This window comes from Panthera onca, chromosome C2, assembly GCF_046562875.1.
Source record: "Panthera onca isolate mPanOnc1 chromosome C2, mPanOnc1 haplotype 2, whole genome shotgun sequence".
Classification (NCBI taxonomy): Eukaryota; Metazoa; Chordata; class Mammalia; order Carnivora; family Felidae; genus Panthera; species Panthera onca.
Window position 1 is genome coordinate 127837651 of NC_138347.1, and position 19392 is coordinate 127857042.

Here is a 19392-nt window from a genome sequence, read left to right on the forward strand (position 1 = left end):
GCCTGGTGAGAGAGTCTGAGGACACCAGGGGCCAGGACTACAGGTTCCTCGCAGCTTCCTGGTATGCTAGGGACACATCCTAGGATCCCTGCCATAGGAGAACCTCGCTCACAGGGCATTCTGGGCTCTACAGGTTGGCAGCTGCAGTAAAAAAAAAACCCCAACACCCACACCCCAACTGTAGCAGTGGATGACCGAGGCCTAATGATGCAGGCCTGAAGTTTGGATCAATTAATTAACTAACATGATTTTTTCTATTTCTTGACTTTTGAATGGCAAGTCATTCTTGATAGAATGTGTTTTGATCCTCCTTTGTGCAAGGCAGACAACAGTTTATTGCTTTTCAGAGAAGATAAAGGAAGTCCAGAAAGTTTAAGTGATCAGCCTTAAATCATTCTGTGTGGCTTTGACTTATAACAAGAATCTAAGTCCAGGATAGCAAATTACTTCTGCACTAACGTTCCATCTGTGATCAACTGGTAACACCTTCCTCAAATGTTGTGTGGAGAAGAAGGCTGTGTAGAAGCTTTGCAGCAAAAAGTGACATGATTGATTAATGATGTCTGCCATGGTCATAGAAAAAGAAAGTAGAGACATGTGTGCCTGAAATATGCTACTCTTATTTGAATCTTTAAACTCCTGTCCAGGGTCTTTTCCATGGAATATGGACTTTGTAATGGCAACATATTTTCTTTAGAACCTGCAGGGTAATCACATTTCATGATAAGACAGGATTGTGCCTGTTGAGTTCATAATCCTGGTGAAACTTAAAGACACAAACCTATTAAGATTCCCTGACACATTCAACTGTTTTAGGTTTGGTTCATTGGTCTAACTCCCCAAAAAGAACTTCCAAAGACAGGAACATCAGCATACAAAGATGTACAAGACAGAAAAAGCCCAGTTCTCTCACTGACTTTGGAAAGGATCAGGCTCCACGGTGATCACATGGTAAAAATACAGTACAGTGAAGTGATTTAAACTTTCTTCCCTTCATGAAGTGCTTTCTGCTGAAATTGCTTTTTGGCAAATTCACTGAAGCCACTTGCTGGCCCTTTTATTAGGCAGGAAGGATTTAGGTATTTCAACTTTCATTGACAAATCCACTTCAGGAAATGAAACCCTTATTTGATTTGTTTGAAGAGAATGAATCATAGATTTTTTTTTTTTTTAACTGTAAGAGCCCTACCTTTCAAGATCATTCAATTCCAATGCCTTTAGTTTATAGACTGGGAAACTGAGTTAACAGATTTGCTCAAGGCCACCGGTGACTCATGGTGGAGCACAAAGCAGAACCCAGGTCTCGGGATGTCCAATCTGGTATTCTCTTCCCGATTTCTGGGTTATGGTCATGGGCTCCAGCCCATGAATGAGCCTCCCTGATAAGAAATGTCTGAATTTGACATTGCTCAGTAACTTCCAAGAGTCTTTCAGTTATGACTGTCTGTAGATGACCCAGCAGCAACTACAAGGTCAGGCTAGGCAAGAAGGCCTTACAGAGCATGTTGACCTTTTTGGCTATGGCACAGGACATTGAGAAGGGCTTCAGGGACCATTCCTAAGATTATGCAAGAGACACCAGTGCCAACAAGGATATATTAAATAATGGATTTGCATGCTACATAATCCATGGCATAGACATTTAAAAAATGAATAATACTGAACCTATTGAATGTGTGGTTAGAAAATAACAGTGTTTCTAATCCTTTCAGAAGGTGAAAGACTCTAAGTCCTGCAATGGGAGAGGAGCAGTGGGTGGGCTGTGAGAAGCCAGTGTGCCCATTGGATCCCCAGTGGCCACAGCCGCCCAGACGCTGACCCAGAGCTGGAGCTGCAGCCACTCCCCAAAGCCACCATGCCCAGTGTAAACGGCCATGGCCAGTTTGGTGTGTGTGTGTGTCGGGGTGGGGGCAGTTGCACAAATTGAGGACTAACTCTTTTCCTTTATTCTCTGAATGGTGATCCTAAAATTGTACTACTTCCCAAAAGATGGACCCTGCAGAACTGAACTGATGACCTACTTTTCAATTTTACCAAGCAGCAGATACATCAATTAATGTTGCTATGCTCCAGGGTTTGGTAGTAAGGCTGAAATTAGATTTATAGATTACCTGCCTCCATGCCGTGCGAGGAGTCAGAAACGCTTCATTTCCCTCTCCTCCTTGCGCTGCCTGCTCTGGCCGTCCCTTACTTGCCATCCTTTCTCCTCTGCCTCCCTGTGTTCCTCTCTTGCCCCTGGCTCTTCTCCCACCGCCCAGGCCTCATCATCGTGACAAATACTGGTGCCTACCATGCCCCCATGTCCTGGGCCTCACACGGAAATAGCCCTGAGTGGAGCATCTGTGTGGGGTTTTGATTTTCTGTAGCCTCCTGAGAATGAATCTCCTTGTTCCCCTGCATGTTCCAGGGATAAAGTCTGATCACAGTCTTCAAATCATGTTGTGACTCTGTGAAGTACAATCAGGTCACTTGTAGGAAATAAATGACTCCTAAAAAGGTCTGGAGGCTGCTTCCAGAAAATCCTTTTTCTCCTAACATGGCCTTCTATTCACATTTATTTGGCTGTCTTCACAAGAAGATCCCTGATCACGAATGAATGCCCCCAGGAAAGCATGGTCTCTTCCTGACTCTGACATGAGAGGTCTGGCCACAAGAATAAGAGTCCACGGACGCTCAGGATGTCTACATTTCCCCTGTCACTCCCAAACCTTTTTGTGCCAGAATGGTTTTTCATGTTTTTTTTTTTTTTTTTTTTTAAAAGGATTTTTAAATTTTTTTTTCAACGTTTTTTATTTATTTTTGGGACAGAGAGAGACATAGCATGAACGGGGGAGGGGCAGAGAGAGAGGGAGACACAGAATCGGAAACAGGCTCCAGGCTCCGAGCCATCAGCCCAGAGCCTGACGCGGGGCTCGAACTCATGGACCGTGAGATCGTGACCTGGCTGAAGTCGGACGCTTAACCGACTGCGCCACCCAGGCGCCCCTGTTTTTTTTTTTTTTTAATCCAAGTAGCATTCACCAGATGATCACTGTGTTGGGCACTGGGGGTTTCAAAATAAAAGGCATAACCCATACCCTCAAGGAGCCTGTACCAGGCAAAGTACATCCACCCCATCATTTGCCCCCCCATTCCCCCCTCCAAAAATAAGCTACTATTGCCTAATAACCCAGAGGAGGCAAAAGTGTGTGTTTGCCCTGCCAAGGTAGCTTCAGTATGTGCAAATGCAGCTTCTAGACAGGTCCCCTGGCTACCCTTTCACACCGCAGTCCCCAAGCCCTGCTTCTGAACTTTGGAGCCACCACCAGCTGCTGAAAGGTTACCAGATAGGCCATGCTGGCTCTGGACTTTGAATACACTGCTCAGTTGTTCCATCATACCAGCCTGCTGCCCCGTCTGCCTGTGGGTTCCTCATTCTACAATCAGATAATTCTCTCTCCTCCTTGAAGCCTTCCCGGGTTTCCCCAGGAAGATTTCAGTTCTTCTTGGCTTACAATACTTCTTTACGCCACACACAGAAACAAAAAGCAGAATCTAAGTGGATGATTGCTGGACGCTTTGGGCACCAAGGTCCTCAGAGCAGGGACCTCTGTGGCAGGTTGTGGTCTCTAAGGTGGGCACAACAGGACCTCCCATCCCTTATGTATAAGACGACACCATGCTGCTGTTCCCCATCAAGATGTGGGGCACATTTCCTCCCCGTGAACCTGGGGGTCATATCACAGTAGTTGAAGGGTGCTGTGGGACTTGAAGCTAGGTTCCAAAAGCGGTCCAGCTTCTGCCTTCATCTCGTGGGATGTTAATTCTTGGGACCCAGCTTGCTGTGAGGAAGCCCAAGCAGGCCACCTGGAGAGATGCCAGCTGACACCCAACATCAACTGTCAGACAGATGAGTGAGTGAGGCTTTGGATGATTCTAGGCCCCAGATCTTGAAGTGCCCCAGCTGATAGCACATGGAACAGAGATATCCCCACCGAGCCCTGCCCAAATTGCAGACTCATGAACAAAATAAATTGTGCTAAGCCACGGAAGTTAGGTGATCTGTTACATAGCATTAGAGCAATGTCTCTTTCATCCCTATAGGCCCAGCACCCAGTACGGGGCGTGACCATAGCACTCACCCCATGAATATTTCAAGACCAAGTGTATGAATAATACTTTAATCTGCAGCCACAGCTACTGTTTGGTAGCTTTGGTGACATGTACAGCCTGCCAGTTGGTATTACCCTGAAGTCCTTGCTCAGAAGGCCCAGCTCCATTGTGATGCTGCCCACATACTCTCTGCTCTCAGGGCCCCCAGAAGTCCCCAGCTGAGGCTTTGGTCCGAGGCAGGACTTGCTCGCTGGCCTATGCCCAGTCAGCTGCCACTCCCCAGGCATTAGCATCATGTCTGTTCTCCCTCACTCCCGCCCTGAGTAATTCTGTGATGTCCCACAGAAATGAAAGCGGTTCCAGCGTGGTTCCATGTGAGCACATTCTGACAACGATCACTTACAGATCTTGCAGCCGGCGGCCTCGAGGTACCCCCACCTCTGCTGTAGCTTGAAGTCATGCTTCCTCATCAAGGCCAGAAAAGACTTGTGAATGCTCGTGACACTGTCTATTCCTTTCATGCCCAGAAGTGCCCCTTCAGAGGGCGGGTGGCCCAGGCATCAGAAAAGGGCAGCCTGCTTTATCTCTGAGCTGCAAATGAAGGGAGCAGGTGGGGAGGGTGGCCGCACTGGAGAAAAGGCAGAGATGGCCACTGGCGTCTGCGTGAATCACACAGGGCAGCGTAGCAGCTGAAGTCTCTTCAATCTCCGTGATTCATGCAGATGCCGATGGCCATTCTTCACCTGCCTCCCTATTCATTCGTATTCATCCAACGAGTATTTATCGAGGCCCTACTCCACGTTATCCTCCTACCAAGGGGTCCACAGGCTCCTCTTTGTTCTATCCTTTTAGGAACAAATCTGTCAACCTCGCTAACATCTCCAACGCCCACCCACATTTCATCAGGCAATTCCTAAGTGGCAGCCTATCCTCATGCAGACACTTCTCCCCAGCAGTCAACAGTGCTAACATCATCCACACCCCTGGGCTGCCTTTACCCTGAGGAAAGAATCCAAAGCGCCGTTCTCCATGAACTCTGTGATGATCATGACAGGCCGACTCTTGGTGACCACGCCTTCCAGGCGGATGATGTTGGGATGGTCAAACTGGCCCATGATGCTTGCTTCGCTCAGGAAGTCCCGACGCTGCTTCTCTGAGTACCCGGCCTTCAACGTCTTGATGGCCACATAGATTTCCCTCTTGCCCGGAAGTTTCAGACGCCCCTTGTATACCTCTCCAAACTCCCCTGCAACGAGAATACAATCATTACTCATTTCCTTCTCAGTCCGTGGAAGCACAAGGGGAGGCAGCTTATCAGGAACAATGGTGCTCCAAGTGGAACTGCAATTAAAGTGACAGAGATGGAAATAGCGTCCTTTCATTTTATTTTTTTATTAAAAAAAATTTTTTTATGTTTATTTATTTTTGAAGGAGAAAGAGAGCATGAGTGAGGGAGGGGCAGAGAGAGAGGGAGACAGAATCCGAAGCAGGCTCCAGGCTCCCAGCTGTCAGCACAGCCCCACACAGGGCTCGAACCCATATGACGTGAGATCATGACCTGAGCCGAAGTTGGACGCTCAACCGACTGAACCACCCAGGCGCCCCTGTCCTTTCATTTTAACTATGATGTCCTAGCCATACTCAGTTCATAGAAAACACCGAAGTTATACCAAAATATGTTCCTTGCCTCAGTTCCTAGAAAGAGTTTAGGTAACTAAAGTGGAATTTCATGGGGTGCCTGGGTGGCTCAGTCGGTTAAGCATCCGACTTCGGCTCAGGTCATGATCTCACGGCATAGGGGTTTGAGCCCTGTGTGGGGCTGTGCTGACAGCTGGGAGCTTGGAGCCTACTTCAGATTCTGTGTCTCCCTCTGTCTCTGCCCCTTTCCCACTCACGCTCTGTCTTCCTGTCTCTCTCAAAAAATAAACTTAAAAAAATAAAAAAAATAAAGTGGAATTTCAGAGTATATATGAGTTTGTTTTTCTTCATGTTTGGTTTTTGTGTCCAACCTGAATAATGAAAATGAAATGGTCAGTTTCACTTTGGCAGATCATAATTCATTTTTAGCAGAGCCTGGTGAAAGAACATCCAGGGGCTGGGGGATATGTTCATGCTCTTTGGCTCTCTGAATGAGATGTAAAACATTTATGTTCCTACATTGCCCTGGAAGCTTCTGTGTTGATTGGATGCCCCAGAACGCAGACACTGAGAAGTGAGGTGGGGAAGTTAGCAGATGCTGTGCAGGATAGAAGGGGAGGAAACAAGATTGGCCAGAGTCCCAGATCACAAGGCAGGCCTGACATTATGAAAAGAAAGGAGGAAGCAGGAATGGACAAGGAGAGCTCCAGATCGCAATGCAGAGCTGGCTGAGGCAGACCTGTCAGCTTCCCGCTCCCCTGGGGAGCTCCACAGTCAAGAGCACCCATTCCAGGAAGGCCTAGGCTCTAGCCTCCCTCTATGCTCAGTCACTGGTGGCGGCTGCAGGGAAGCTGAGGCAGGTCCTGAAGGCGCTGCAGCTGAAGGGTGGCAGCTAAACAGTCAGTGATTTCTCCAAGCAAACACGAGCCGCACATCTCCACGGGTGCCACAGCATTTAAACATTTGTGCAGTAAAAATCACCGAGTAAAAACAATTCTGGTGACACTATTTCATAGCTGCTTTAAAAAATCTGTTGAATCCTGTTACACGTGCTTTCAAAAGTTATTCTACGGCTTAGCCTGGTTTTGTAACTTCCTGTTTAGTTATCTACTTGTAAGTGTATCGCTGAAATGTGTCAAAGGCCTGACAGGAGACACAGGGTCTTTCTGTGGGGGGCGGCGGGGGGGGGGGGGGGGGGAACTTTCTCTTTCACCTTTAGCTTCTGGAAGAAAACGAGGGAGCAAACTGAGCGGATAAACTACTGGCCGAATTAGAAAAGGAAGTTAACATCTCCTCTGCGATTTAGTTGGGAGTTCTCTTGTTTTCTACTACAAATGTAATTGGAAGGAAACTGCACGAAAGGGCTTTTCATACAGAACTCCAGAGTCAGTGGGACTTGTTAGAATCTAGGGCTGGAGTGGAGGTTGGCTTAAGCACCATTAGGATGATTTCACTGTGGACCTTAAGACATATATCATGTGGGACCCTGGTTTTGACATTTAACCCAATGCTGCCTTGGTGAACAAACTGCTTCAAGTCAGACTGAGTCTCATTCACGTTCACAGCTTGTAGTGCCCACTGAAGTGCCTGGGATGTGGTAGGCATGTCAGTGAAAGGCGGGGGGGGGGGGGCACGCTTCTTATTACTTGTTCGGCTTTTGCCTTGTCTGCTCTTGGGTCATAACCTGCTGGAGACTCTATCTCTGCTCTATCCGAAATAAGTAGAAGTGCCAGTACTTAAATTTTTAGAAAAGATTGTTTACTGTAGCCTCTTCTACAGCGAAACGCTGTATGCCCATCACCAGGGAATGGTTGGAAAGTGGTGTATTCATCCTGCGGGATGCCATGAGCTGCTGAAAACCGGTAGAGGGGTCATATGCATGGACTTCAAAGATGTCCATATTATATTGTTAAATGAAGAAAGTTACGGAATGGGAATGCGGTATGTACCCAAATGGAGTGTGTGTGTATGGGTGCAAAAGAAAAACAAGGGACAAAATCCATGTAAAATGTATTTAAACTTCAAATTACAGGTATTTTTAAAAATGGTTGCCCTACAGGGGTGGAGTAGGAGTGGGAAGTAAAGCTAGGCAATTTAATTTAGTTACTTTTATGTTACTTTGATGTTTGAATTGTTACAATAAGCATTACTTTTGTTGGTCAACTGAGTAACATTATTTTAAATTTTTATCTTTAAAATATTCATTTATTTTTAATTTTTTTAATGTTTATTTTTGAAAGACAGAGCGTGAGTGGGGGAGGGGCAGAGAAAGAAGGAGACACAGAATCCAAAGCAGGCTCTAGGCTCTGAGCTGTGAGCACAGAGCCCAATGCGGGGCTCAGACCCTCAAACTGCGAGATCATGACCTGAGCTGAGGTCAGACGCTTAACTGAGCCACCCAGGAGCCCTGAATTGAGTAACATTTTTTTTTAAAGTACTGCACAACAGGGTCCTGTCATATATGTGTATGTATATGTACATATGTGTGTATACTATATGTGCATGTGTATATATTTGTATACATGCATATACGCGTCTACATGTATGCATATATATGTGTATGTGTATATACGTACAATCTATAATATATCTGTTTGTGTATATGTACATATACAAACCATCCTTCTGACACCTTGACCTAGCAAATATTGAATAACCATGAGCTAGATGAATACAAATTACATATTTGATAAGTATGCCAACTGAAGAATATCGGTTAGTATTTCTTCCTTGTTGCTATAATAATGAGTTACATTTTCTTTTACTAAAAGGACAGTTTAGGAGTTGAGGGGACAGATATGGTAACATTTTGTCTTAGAGAAGATAGGACACCAATGTCTACTGACCACCTACTATGTGCCAGGCAATGTGCTAGGCTCTTTACAGGTCATATCTCACTTAATCTTCATAGCACCCTCATGAGCTGGGTACTATGATGCTCATTTTACTAATAGGGAATCTGGGGCACAAGAAAAACACACCCAAACCCCACAGCTATGAGTCAGAGCCAGGGTTGCCGTCCATGCCCATCCTGCTTCCGGCCTCTCTACAGAGCCACACTGCCTCTCTACAGGTGTGCTCGATTAGCAGTGCCACAGGGAACACAGCTGTATGAAGTCACAACTGAGGGGCCACCGTGCTCCAACTGTGCAGGTCCTAACAGTTCATGTGTAGTCCCTGTCACAGCAACTCACACACAGGGAATTGCAAACACAGTGGGACTGTCTCACAGACAGATGTCACATTTGCTGGAACTTCCTGCCTGGAATCGGGTGGGGTCAGAATATTTAGGAATCAGAATATCCATCAATTTCTACATCAGTGTGCAGAGTTTGAGGAAGGGCTCCAGGTGAATCTGATGTCCCCTACAACACACAAGGGACACCCCAGGTAAGGACTTCTCTCCCACACCAGTGTTTCCCAAAGTTGGCCACCCACTGGAGTCACCTGAACATACTTAAAAGCTGCCTGCAGGATCAGCTACAATAATTTGTGGGTCAGACCGAGGTGCAAAATGAGACCGTGGGACTGCTTGTTTGGAAATTATGAAGGATTTCAAGCCTGTGACAGCATAGCATTAAACTAAGTGTGGGCCCTTCTGAACACGGTGCTGTCCAGGCAGCTCTGATGTGCAGCCAGGTGCGGCACCATGGGTCTAAAGCACCCCAGCATATTTCAGGTGGATTAGGGAGCTGCCGGAGGCCCTGGGATATCTGGGATTCATCACTCCACCTTTGGATCCCTCAGAAAGCAGTGCTGGTATATGGGCTGCTTCTTAGAGCACAGCGCCTGCCAGAGAGCGCAGGCTTTATACACAGGGTTGGAAAGAAAGAACACAAGAGGGAAGAAACCAATGAAGGTGTGGCTTTGGCAAGTGCTAGCTACACAGAACAGCGTGGCTCCCGTGACTTTCTTAACTGACATATGTTATTTCATTGCTTAATCTTTGTGGCTGACCGGTTTTCAAGTGCAGTGTTTCTTTTTTTTTTTTTTTAATTTTTTTTTTTTTTAACGTTTATTTGTTTTTGAGACAGAGAGAGACAGAGCATGAACAGGGGAGGGTCAGAGAGAGGGAGACACAGAATCTGAAACAGGCTCCAGGCTCTGAGCTGTCATCAAGTGCAATGTTTCTAATACTTGAGCTTTAAGTTGTATCCTCTGTAGGGGTTTCATCATACACTTTTTTTTTTTAATTGCTCTTTTTTTAAAATTTATTTGAGAGCGAGTGTGAGAGAGAGAGAGAGGCAGGGAGGAGAAGAGAGTGAGGAAAAGAGAGAATCCTAAGCAGGCTCTGTCCCATCGGTGCAGATCCCAGCTGGGGGCTCACAAGTCGTGAGATCAAGAGCCAAAATCAAGAGTCGGATGCTCAACCAACTGAACCACCCAAGCGCCCCTCATATAGTTTTTTTAGAATTATAAAATAAAAATGGGCTCTCCTAAGAGGATTTTTGGGGTAGTGAAACCACTCTGTCTGAAACTGTAATGGTAGATAGGTGTCATTATACATTTGTCCAAACCTGTAGAATGTATGACGACACCAAGAATGGGCCCTCATGTAAACCATGCACTTTGGGTGATGGTGATGTGTCAGTGTAGGTTTGTCAATAAATGTACCACTCTGGTGGGGGATGTTGATAATGGGCGACATGCTGTGCATGTGCAGAGCAAGGGACATATGGGAAATCTCTGTACCTTCCGGTCAGTTTTACTATGAACCTAAAACTGCTCTTAAAAAAATGTAGATGTTAAAAAAACGTGCTCTCCTTGGGTAGGGAGAGATCTCGGGCTTTGTAGTCAGTCACTATGGCGGTAGAGGTGTCACTGCTCTAAGGAATCTGCTCTGCAGTCACTGGGAAGCAGTGGCCTCACAGTGATTCTGTAAAAATAGCTCCTTTCCTGTCTGGCAAAGAAATGACTTCATATTCTCCAAGCCCAGAGGTTTTCAAAGTACCAACTGCAAAGGAAGCCACTTAATCCACAGTCCTCTCTCTCTCTCTCTCTCTCTCGGAAGCTGTGCTTCACCCTGTCATTAAGTGGCCCCAGTGCTGGGAGGGGAACTCCGGCAGGGAGTGGAAGAAGCAGCTCGTGTCTACACCAGCCCTGCCACCCCACTTGGGGCACTTCACTTCTCCAGCTGTCTTGGCTTTATAAACCATAAAAAGGAAGGGTCGACCACCCCAGCTTCCTAACAGGGTGTTGAGTCTCTGAGAAAGTGTTTTGTAAACTACAAACTGTGGGTGACACATATGGGTGGCGATTTAAGACAAGCCAGGGGTAGGGGCATGAGGTGGGTGGTACGTGGGGGTGGGCTCTGGAAGAAAAAAGGAGGAGGAGCACGTTTCTGCAAACAAGTGGGAGCCAAGGCAAAGCAGGGCTTTCTGCCAGGAGTAGTGGGGGAGTCCCGCTGCCAGGTATCTAGGTATAGACAGTGTCCCCAGGCAAGTCTAGCATGCTAAAGCGTGGGGGATCTGGCTCTCTGGCACGGCCACAGCCTCATGGGGAGTGGGAGTTGATGGGCATATTGCCATTATTAGTAACAGAAAACTGAGGCCTTGTATGGCTTATAATCTGAGAGACCCTGTCACCTTGATCTTTGACGTCAGGTTCATACACCATTCTCAAGAAACTATTGTTGCTTCTCGACACTTTCCTGTAATTAGGGCCAGAACTTGCTGTCTGTGATGCTTTGATTTGCCATGATCTGAACACCAAAGAGCTTCCTTTTACATGAGCTTCAAACCACGGCCATACATTTTTCAATTTCTGATAGAAATTCATAACACCTAAAAATATTCTCGACCAATCAAGCATTAACATTATATTTAAAATAGATGTTTACAGCAAATGACTGCATACTGGTTATGGCTGATTCTCTCTATGTAGATCCTTTACCAACAGTAACTGCAGCCAGCCTCATCTTGGTCTGGCTGGACTTTGGCAAGCATCTTTGAGGCTGACCTTGGAGCCTCTACTACAGCCAAACCTCCCTCCGGCCAGGACCTCGCTCCAGCGTCAGGCCAGTTTGGGGGCCAGTGGCTCTTGGCCGGCAGTGGTTCTCAAGGCGTGGTTTCTGCCTCACAGCGTCAGCCTCACCTGGGAACTTGTTAGAAAATACAGATTCTCAAGCCCCACCTGGATCTAGTGGATCCGAAGCTGAGCAGGTGGGGCCCTGTGACAGGAGTGTTGATACGCCTCCAAGGTGATTCTGATGCCTGGCTCAAGTTTGAGAACCACTGCCCTCAAGGCTGTCAGCTGAGGGTAATTTAGCCACTTCCTGAGATTGTCCTCCAGACAGCTACGGAAATTATTCCCTACAAGTTTTCAGCCCCTTGCCAGTTCCTCTCTCCTACTTTCCTTGACAAAATGAGGAAGAGAGAAAAAGTAGTTCAGCAGCATTAAATGCCTCAACTATTATATATAAAATCAGAAGGAAAGAATTTTCAATTTTTGAAAATGAAACATCCAACCTGCCAGCAGGTATTTGAGGTGGTAGCTGTTGGCTATGTGCAGTGCGAATCTACACACACAATTGCACTCTCTCTCTCTCTCTCTCTCTCTCTTTTTTTTAGCAGTATTTTGAAGTCACAAACTGCCTTGGGGGAAAAAAAGGAAAGCAGAGCTTCTAGTTACTAATTCAAGCTTCCACCAGAAAAGGAACTTTTAAAGAATAAATTCAAACTAGGTTTTAAAGTATGATTTCCAGCCAGCTTTATCACACTAGCCTGTGCAAGGTAAGTAGGTTATGGTTAAACCAGGGATAGTAAAAGCATGTCAGGCATTCTGCTACCTCCTAACCCTGCACCCAGGACAGACATTCCTTACTGATGGCAGCCCCATTCCTCCTTTCCAGCAGAGCTCCCCAGATCCCCGTTACCAGGCTACTGGAGCCAGCAGATGAGATGGAAGTTGCCTGTGGGGTCCACAATACTTAATACCTACAGGGTGAGAGCAAGCAGTCGTTCTCTTTTCTTGTAGCTGTTTGCAGTCATTAGACTCCTGCCTACCTACAGATGACTTACTGGTTTCATTAGGTAAGCAAGCACCTATCATTGAAAATGCCAGATATCTTGGTCCTCGTCCTTGTCCTTCTTAAGGGAGATTACCGAATCATTCTAGAAGAGGAGGGCGCCTACCCTATGGGCAATCTGAGTTCTAGGATAGTATCATCATTACCAGCAAGGAGGCTTGCCTACTCCAAGCTCCCAGACAGAGTTTACCATCAGAAGTAATGTCACTGCATATTTAACTGCTCTTTTCCAGAACAGTAACCAAAGTGTAGGTATGTGGGGGTTTCATTCACCAGACCTCGATCAGCCGTGTCTGGGTTTCAATTCTTGCTCTATCATTCATTCAGCTGGCAGCGCAACCTTTGGGGAGCTATCCTCTGAATATTGATTTCCTTACCAGTTTAAACACACACACATGCCCACACACACGCACACTCACTGACACACCCTAAGTCACATTATGGGAGGAAGCGAGACAATGTTTTCATAAAGTATGTCCACAGTGCATGTTCAATATATGCCAGCTGTCTTAATTATAATTACTCAAGACATCTATTTGATTTGCTTTTCTGGAAACCCTTCCTGTTGTGACTCCTATCCAGTATGAGGCCACCCTCATGCTGCCCACCCTCACTTCAAATGAGCCTAGGGGAATCAGGCTGGCTGGTGGCCTTTCTACCAAAATATCTCCAAGAAACCCATCCTCTTCTTGAAAGAGAGAACTGGTGGGCCTTGCTGGCCCCATTCCCAATCTGTGCACATCAGAGATCCCCCTCCCCAGCCTTCCTCACCCAGCCCTCTCCCCACAAATCTGCCGCTCTCTCACAATAAGCCATCTGTGGAAATGCTGAATTGGCAGCTGCTGGAGTCAGAGGAGGAGATTTATTAATAAAATACAATTGCCTTATTTTCCCCTGGAAGCCACCCTCTAGTGACACCTCTACCTACATTTTCATGCACTTGAAAATCATGATCAGGGCTGCTGCATACAGTTACACGGGTTACACACTGCGCAACCCAGAGTGACATTCATGCTGAGGGGCCTAATTATTCATGGCAACCCTGCTTTATGTTTTGGGCAAATCTACGGATCAAACTGGTCAGAACTAACCAACGTCTTGGAGTTGACCTGTGAGATGGTTCCTATGAGTCAGATTCATGGTCACAAATTGCTAATATTCTCCAGTTCTCCTAATTGCTAATATTTTCCTAACCAGAAGGCCTTCTGCCCTCTCTAAACAGACCAATAATGTCCATTATCTGCAGGGGAAAAGGAAGGCCAGCCATTATCCCACTGGGTCATTTCGAGAGCACCAAGTGACTTAGGACCCTTCACTTCCTTCTAGGCTCTCTCCATTCTCCCAAGCTCTGTCCAGTTCTCCAAATTTTCCTCCCCACTATATTCTCCCCAAAAGGACCTACTTTCATTGAACCATATGCAAATAATATTTGATTGAGCACCTGAGTGCCACACCAGGCCAGGCGCAGGAATAAAAAAAATCCTGAGATTGCCCTGTCGTCATTGGAACTTTGAGCCTGATGATGAAAGAAAGGCAGATAATTGCATAATGGTTAATAAGTTCATTATTGCTCGGTCTTCCTGGATGCCATCACACCTGGCTCACAGTTACTCTTGTGTAACTCTTTTTTAAAAATTTTTTTAAAGTTTATTTATTTTGAGAGACAGAGTGAGCAGGGAAGGAGCAGAGAGGAGGAGAATTCCAAGCAGGCTCTGCACTGTCAGCACAGAGCCTGATGTGGGCTTGAGTTCATGAACCATAAGATGATGACCTGAGCCAGAACCAAGAGTTGGATGCTTAACCCGCTGAGCCACCCAGGTGCCCCTTGTTATCCCTTCATCCAACGTCCTCAAAAGTTGAGAAGAAACATGGGAAGCTGCTGCAATTCTTCAGCCTTACAGTTTCTAGACTTTACTGGCCTTCATTCACATGCACAACTGCCACCCCACACTCCCCAAGGCCTGGCAGCCTTCCTCTCCCTTCAAGGGCTTTAACTCAATGCCCCTCATTTCTGGCCACAACCTCCCTGTTGTGTCTCCCCCATCAGCTCCATTCACCATGTTTGGATACATTCTGGTTTAGATCCGTTTAGTTCCTCGAGCAGAGCTTTCCCTACCACCTCCATCCCAGCAGTAGCCATCTCAAACCCACTCCACATTTCCAAGCAAAGCCCCATAAAAGTCTCCATGCCTCCGAGGCCTCACCCACCCCTCCCCGTCACCCATTCCAGGCCAGTCCAAACACGGCATCTATCAGATTTGTCTCCCCAGAATCTCATTCCTGTTGCCCAGCCTGCTCAGGTGCCTACAAGACGTCACCATTTTCTACAGGATAAAATCCATACCGCAGCCTCTGGATCTCTGGGTCTCAGGCTGATTCTCCAGACTCAATGCTCAATGCTTACCCTCAGGAAAAGCCTCCCTGTTAGCCTTCTCTCCTTTGTGTTCTCAGGAAGTGCCACATAGAGTATCAGCCCATGCAAAGCTTTCATATCTTTAAGGGTCCCTAAGGTTTCTCTTCCTTGGATTCTCTCCTGCCATTAAGCCTCCCATCTCCAAGACTGTGTATTCTCTGGACCACTCATCTTAGCTGTCAATTGCCTACCCTCCTCTTATGGAGTGGCACTGTGTGTATGTTGGACAATCACCACTACAGGGCAAGGATTGTGAGGCACTGGTGTATTTTCCAGCATCTACAATGGTCCCAGGCACAGAATCAATGTTCAATGAATGAGGATCTTCTTGAACTTTAAACTTAATCCCTCCTGCAATAATCATGACCTTCTCCTCTGGCTCTATACTCAGCAGGCATAGGTGGGTTCCTCTGCATCCTCTTTGAAATAACCTTGCACACTTTGGAAGGCTGGGGTGTGCCAGTAAGTGTTCAACTACTAGTTCTCCAGAAAGCAAAGAAACAAAGAAACAAAGACCTCCCATTTGTAGCATCTGCCAATTCCTACTGTGTAAAAATTCCTACCGTGGCAGATGTCAACCTACCAACATGTGTCATGGAACATGGGGCTGGAAAGAGATGTACACAATTGGCTCTTGTGAGCTGGTGCCAGCTAGCTCCAACATCCTGCTGCTAGAAGGTCATATTCATTTCTCTTAAATCATGCAATTTTCCTCTTCTGTCACCGTCTCATTCTCTAATGAGTGTCACAAAAGTTTGCTTTTTCTACTAGTTTTCATCCTTGAAAGCTCAGGCCAAAGGTTAACCCCTTTGCGAAGCCTTCCTGATGCCCACACCCACTCCCCGAACAAGGAGCTGACCATGGCTCCTTGGTGGCCCAACACTTTGCACATGCCTGTGTTGTGGATGGCGTGATACAGTGAACACGTTACCGGCCTATCTCCCACCAAGACTGTCAGACCACTGAAGTGGGGCAGGGTTGCTGTCTGTCCGTCTCCGGAATCCCACACGCAGTATGCAAGAAGTATTCAGTAAAAGCTTGTTGAGGGAGGGAAGGAAGGAGTACACCAGCAAAAGGACAAATGACTTCTGAGTCTTCTTTTCATGTTTTGTTACCATTTTGCAACCCAGTTTTTGCCCTGTGCTCCCAATCAGCCAGGAGGCTAAGAGCAATATTGCCAATAACGCTGTATAAATATTACCTTACAAAATTCTTTTCTTTTTAACTTGACCTTCACACCAGCTCTTTTAGCACAAAGTGAAGTGAGTCTCCATGAGGCAGGGTTTAGGGGAAGCAAGAGTGGAGAGAGAGGAGAAAAAGAACTGGGGAGTGAGGATTGATTCCAGCTAGGAGTCTCTTCTGTTAAAACTGCATTGAGTTACACATAGTGGATTAATATCCACAGGGATTAGCTCTGGAATTTCTGGATCAGGAGGAGATGAGTGTCTGGTAGAGAGTAGGCAGCAGCAGACTGGGCACAGGTCTCTACCCCGTGCCGCTGGGCATCTTATAAACCGCTAAGTGTACCGATCCCTCCCCACTACCACACGAGCCACAGAGAGGGCTGACCTTCTCCGAGGAGGATGCACAAACACGGTAGCAGCAGCACAGGCTCTATAAAAATGGCAAGTGAAGGATGGAGCAGGGCCATCGATTGTCCCTTTACAGGCATCCAGCAGTTGGTGAGCTCACCCCAAATTGTCACTCCCTGGCAGGGTCATAAAGTGAGAAGGCTCTTTACTCTTCCTCTGACAAAGGTGGGAGGGGGCTGATGTGTGCTCTCTGGGGTGAAACACAGTCCAGAACACATTGCTCTAAGCACATGACATAAGTAACAACATTAAAATCACTAGCACCATTACCACACGACATAACAACAATTAATAATGTGGGCAAACAGGGTGTGGGACTGTAAGCATGCCTCCCCAACACTCTTTCAAGTTCACTGGAGAAATCTGAGCCTCTGGGAGTAATCCAATTTATCTGGTATCCAGCCTTCCAAGGCATGATCCTTAAATATGTCAGCTTCTAAGGAGGAAGAGAAAATTATCTGCACAGAAGTGAAAGTCGTGGTTCAGTAACATATTTAATGAAAGTCAATGGGAAATATGTATAGACTCATGTGGATCAGATTATGGCCAGCCGGCTGGAACTCCTGAGGGGTTGGTGACAGAAGAAAGGTGTGTCCTGACAGGGACAGTCCCAACAGCCACCACAGAGATGCCATGAAGGTAGAGATCTTTAAGAGGGAATCCAGAGCATGAAAATGGTAGCCTAATGGGGCAAGCTTTCAAATGTGACTTCCAATTTCACAGATGGCTTTTTGACCCCTCAGTGCATTAAGAGAGGCAGTGAACGGAAGGATAGTGACTTTCCCCCTAAAGATAATATCCAAAGTGGCTGTCTGTAAGACTTAGACTAAGCACATTTTATCGAGTTAAATGTTACAGGTAGAGGCAACTCCATGACTCTCCAAATACTGATATGAGTGAAGCACTCCTAAACACAGGAACTAAAAAGAAGACTACAGTGTATGAGTGAAGAGAGCTCGAACAACGGCTAACAAGAATTGAAGACAAAGAAAAGATAAAGAATGCTGTAGAAGAAAATAAAAGTAGGAAAGAGGACACAAAGCAAACACATCTTTTAAGACAATTCAAAACAGGCAGCAGAGGAGCCAGTAAAGAAATTACTTATAAAGTGATGATATTTCACTCATTCACATTAATAAGGCTGAGTCCATTGCCAAATTGACTCAACTACTGATCCATTAAGGAAAGATGAAAATTCTGGATCAGTCTTTAGGTAGGATCTCCTGATAGCAGCTCAGGTAGTTAGTTCTCTGCTGGGCTGGATTTCTAGTCCAATGCAGTGAGATGGATGAGAGCACGCATGTTTCTTCGAAGTAGAACTTGTCTTGGGTTACTATTCATATTATATATCTTTTGTAGGAAATACAGTTATGGGTGGGTTTTCTTCTGGAAATAGTGGGCCCTCTTCAATTCATCATGGTCTGCTTCCAAATGCATGTATGCAGGAAAAGGAGAACTGAAAGTTTGGGGGGAAATCTTGATCCAGAGCCATGGAGATATTGTCAGTGAGGCACTCTGTCCAGCTTCTAAACACATTTTGTTTCTTTCAAAGTCTTCTCAACTGTGTACCCTAGCTCTCTCTCTTTTGGTGTATTTGGTGGTCCATTTCTGGAGCTATGTCTGTCTGAATCTTTCAAAACTACAGCTGAATTCTCTGCAACACCAACCAAGCTAGGCCACCATCTTCAAGGTTCCCCAAAGATCCCTAGACACACAATGTAGATGGTTCAGACTCATCTTCTGGGGAGAGAGATGTTAGAAACTCTTCTCCCAATGGGATGATTTTTTTATGCTGAAAGAGAACACCTAGAAAGGTGGGAAGCAGATGTTTGGACACCAAGAGAACAGAAAAGAGGGGAGGGGAGAGCCATACCTGCTCCGATGACCTCTTCGATTTTCACAAAAGATACATCAATCTCCTTGGCAAACTCCCGGACAGCTTCATTGGGGTCCTCGTAAGTGAAGGGGTCAATGTAGATCTTCATCCCTGGGGAGCCTTATTAGAGGAGATAAGCAGGGTTAACATCCCAAAGAGGACACGGTGGTCAGTAAGTCCTGGCTGCTGTCCCCAGCAGTAAGAGTATGGCTGGGGCGGGGGGGCATCCCCCCTACATACCAGACTGCCTCTCTTTGCCTTGCTGGGCCCTCCCATCTCCCTTCCCTCTGGGCCACACTAGCTTGATTCTCCGTCCTCTACTTCTCCTCCATATTTTCTTCTCTTTTTGAGCTCTTGATGAAATGTGGAGCAGATTACTTATAAGTGACAGATCGGGACCAGCTCCCACACTGAGCACTCACAGAAGGCAAAGAAACTGATTGATGCCAACCAAATGCATTAGCAGAAGAGTGGTGGTAAAATGGTAGGGTAGATATCAATATTTATCAACTTGACAACTCTTCTGAGTGGAGGCCACCGTTAAGGTTATAACTGACGGCTGTGGCCACGGCTGGAAGAGGGATGAGGATGGATTAAAAAAAGAAGAAGAAGAAGAAAAAGGAGAAATTGCTGTTAGAAACACTTCAAGATAGAAATGTCCAGACAGAATACCAGAAGAGAAAATGTGAAAAGAAAAGCTTAGAAAATACTGATAGAGAAAAGAGTAAAGTCTACATAGAAAAAAGTGAGGTGG

General features: G+C 46.2%; 1 protein-coding gene across 3 annotated transcripts in view; it reads right to left on the reverse strand.

Annotated features, from left to right (window-relative positions):
• Window positions 1-19392, reverse strand: part of EPHB1 (EPH receptor B1) — a 430500-nt gene that overhangs the window by 53370 nt on the left and 357738 nt on the right. For all 3 annotated transcript variants that reach the window (XM_060638721.3, XM_060638722.3, XM_078432322.2), the window contains 2 exons: window positions 18636-18758; window positions 5091-5338 (listed from right to left, as the gene is read on the reverse strand). In XM_060638721.3, the coding sequence (XP_060494704.1) occupies window positions 5091-5338; window positions 18636-18758 (371 nt within the window). The remainder of the gene's footprint in view (window positions 1-5090; window positions 5339-18635; window positions 18759-19392) is intronic.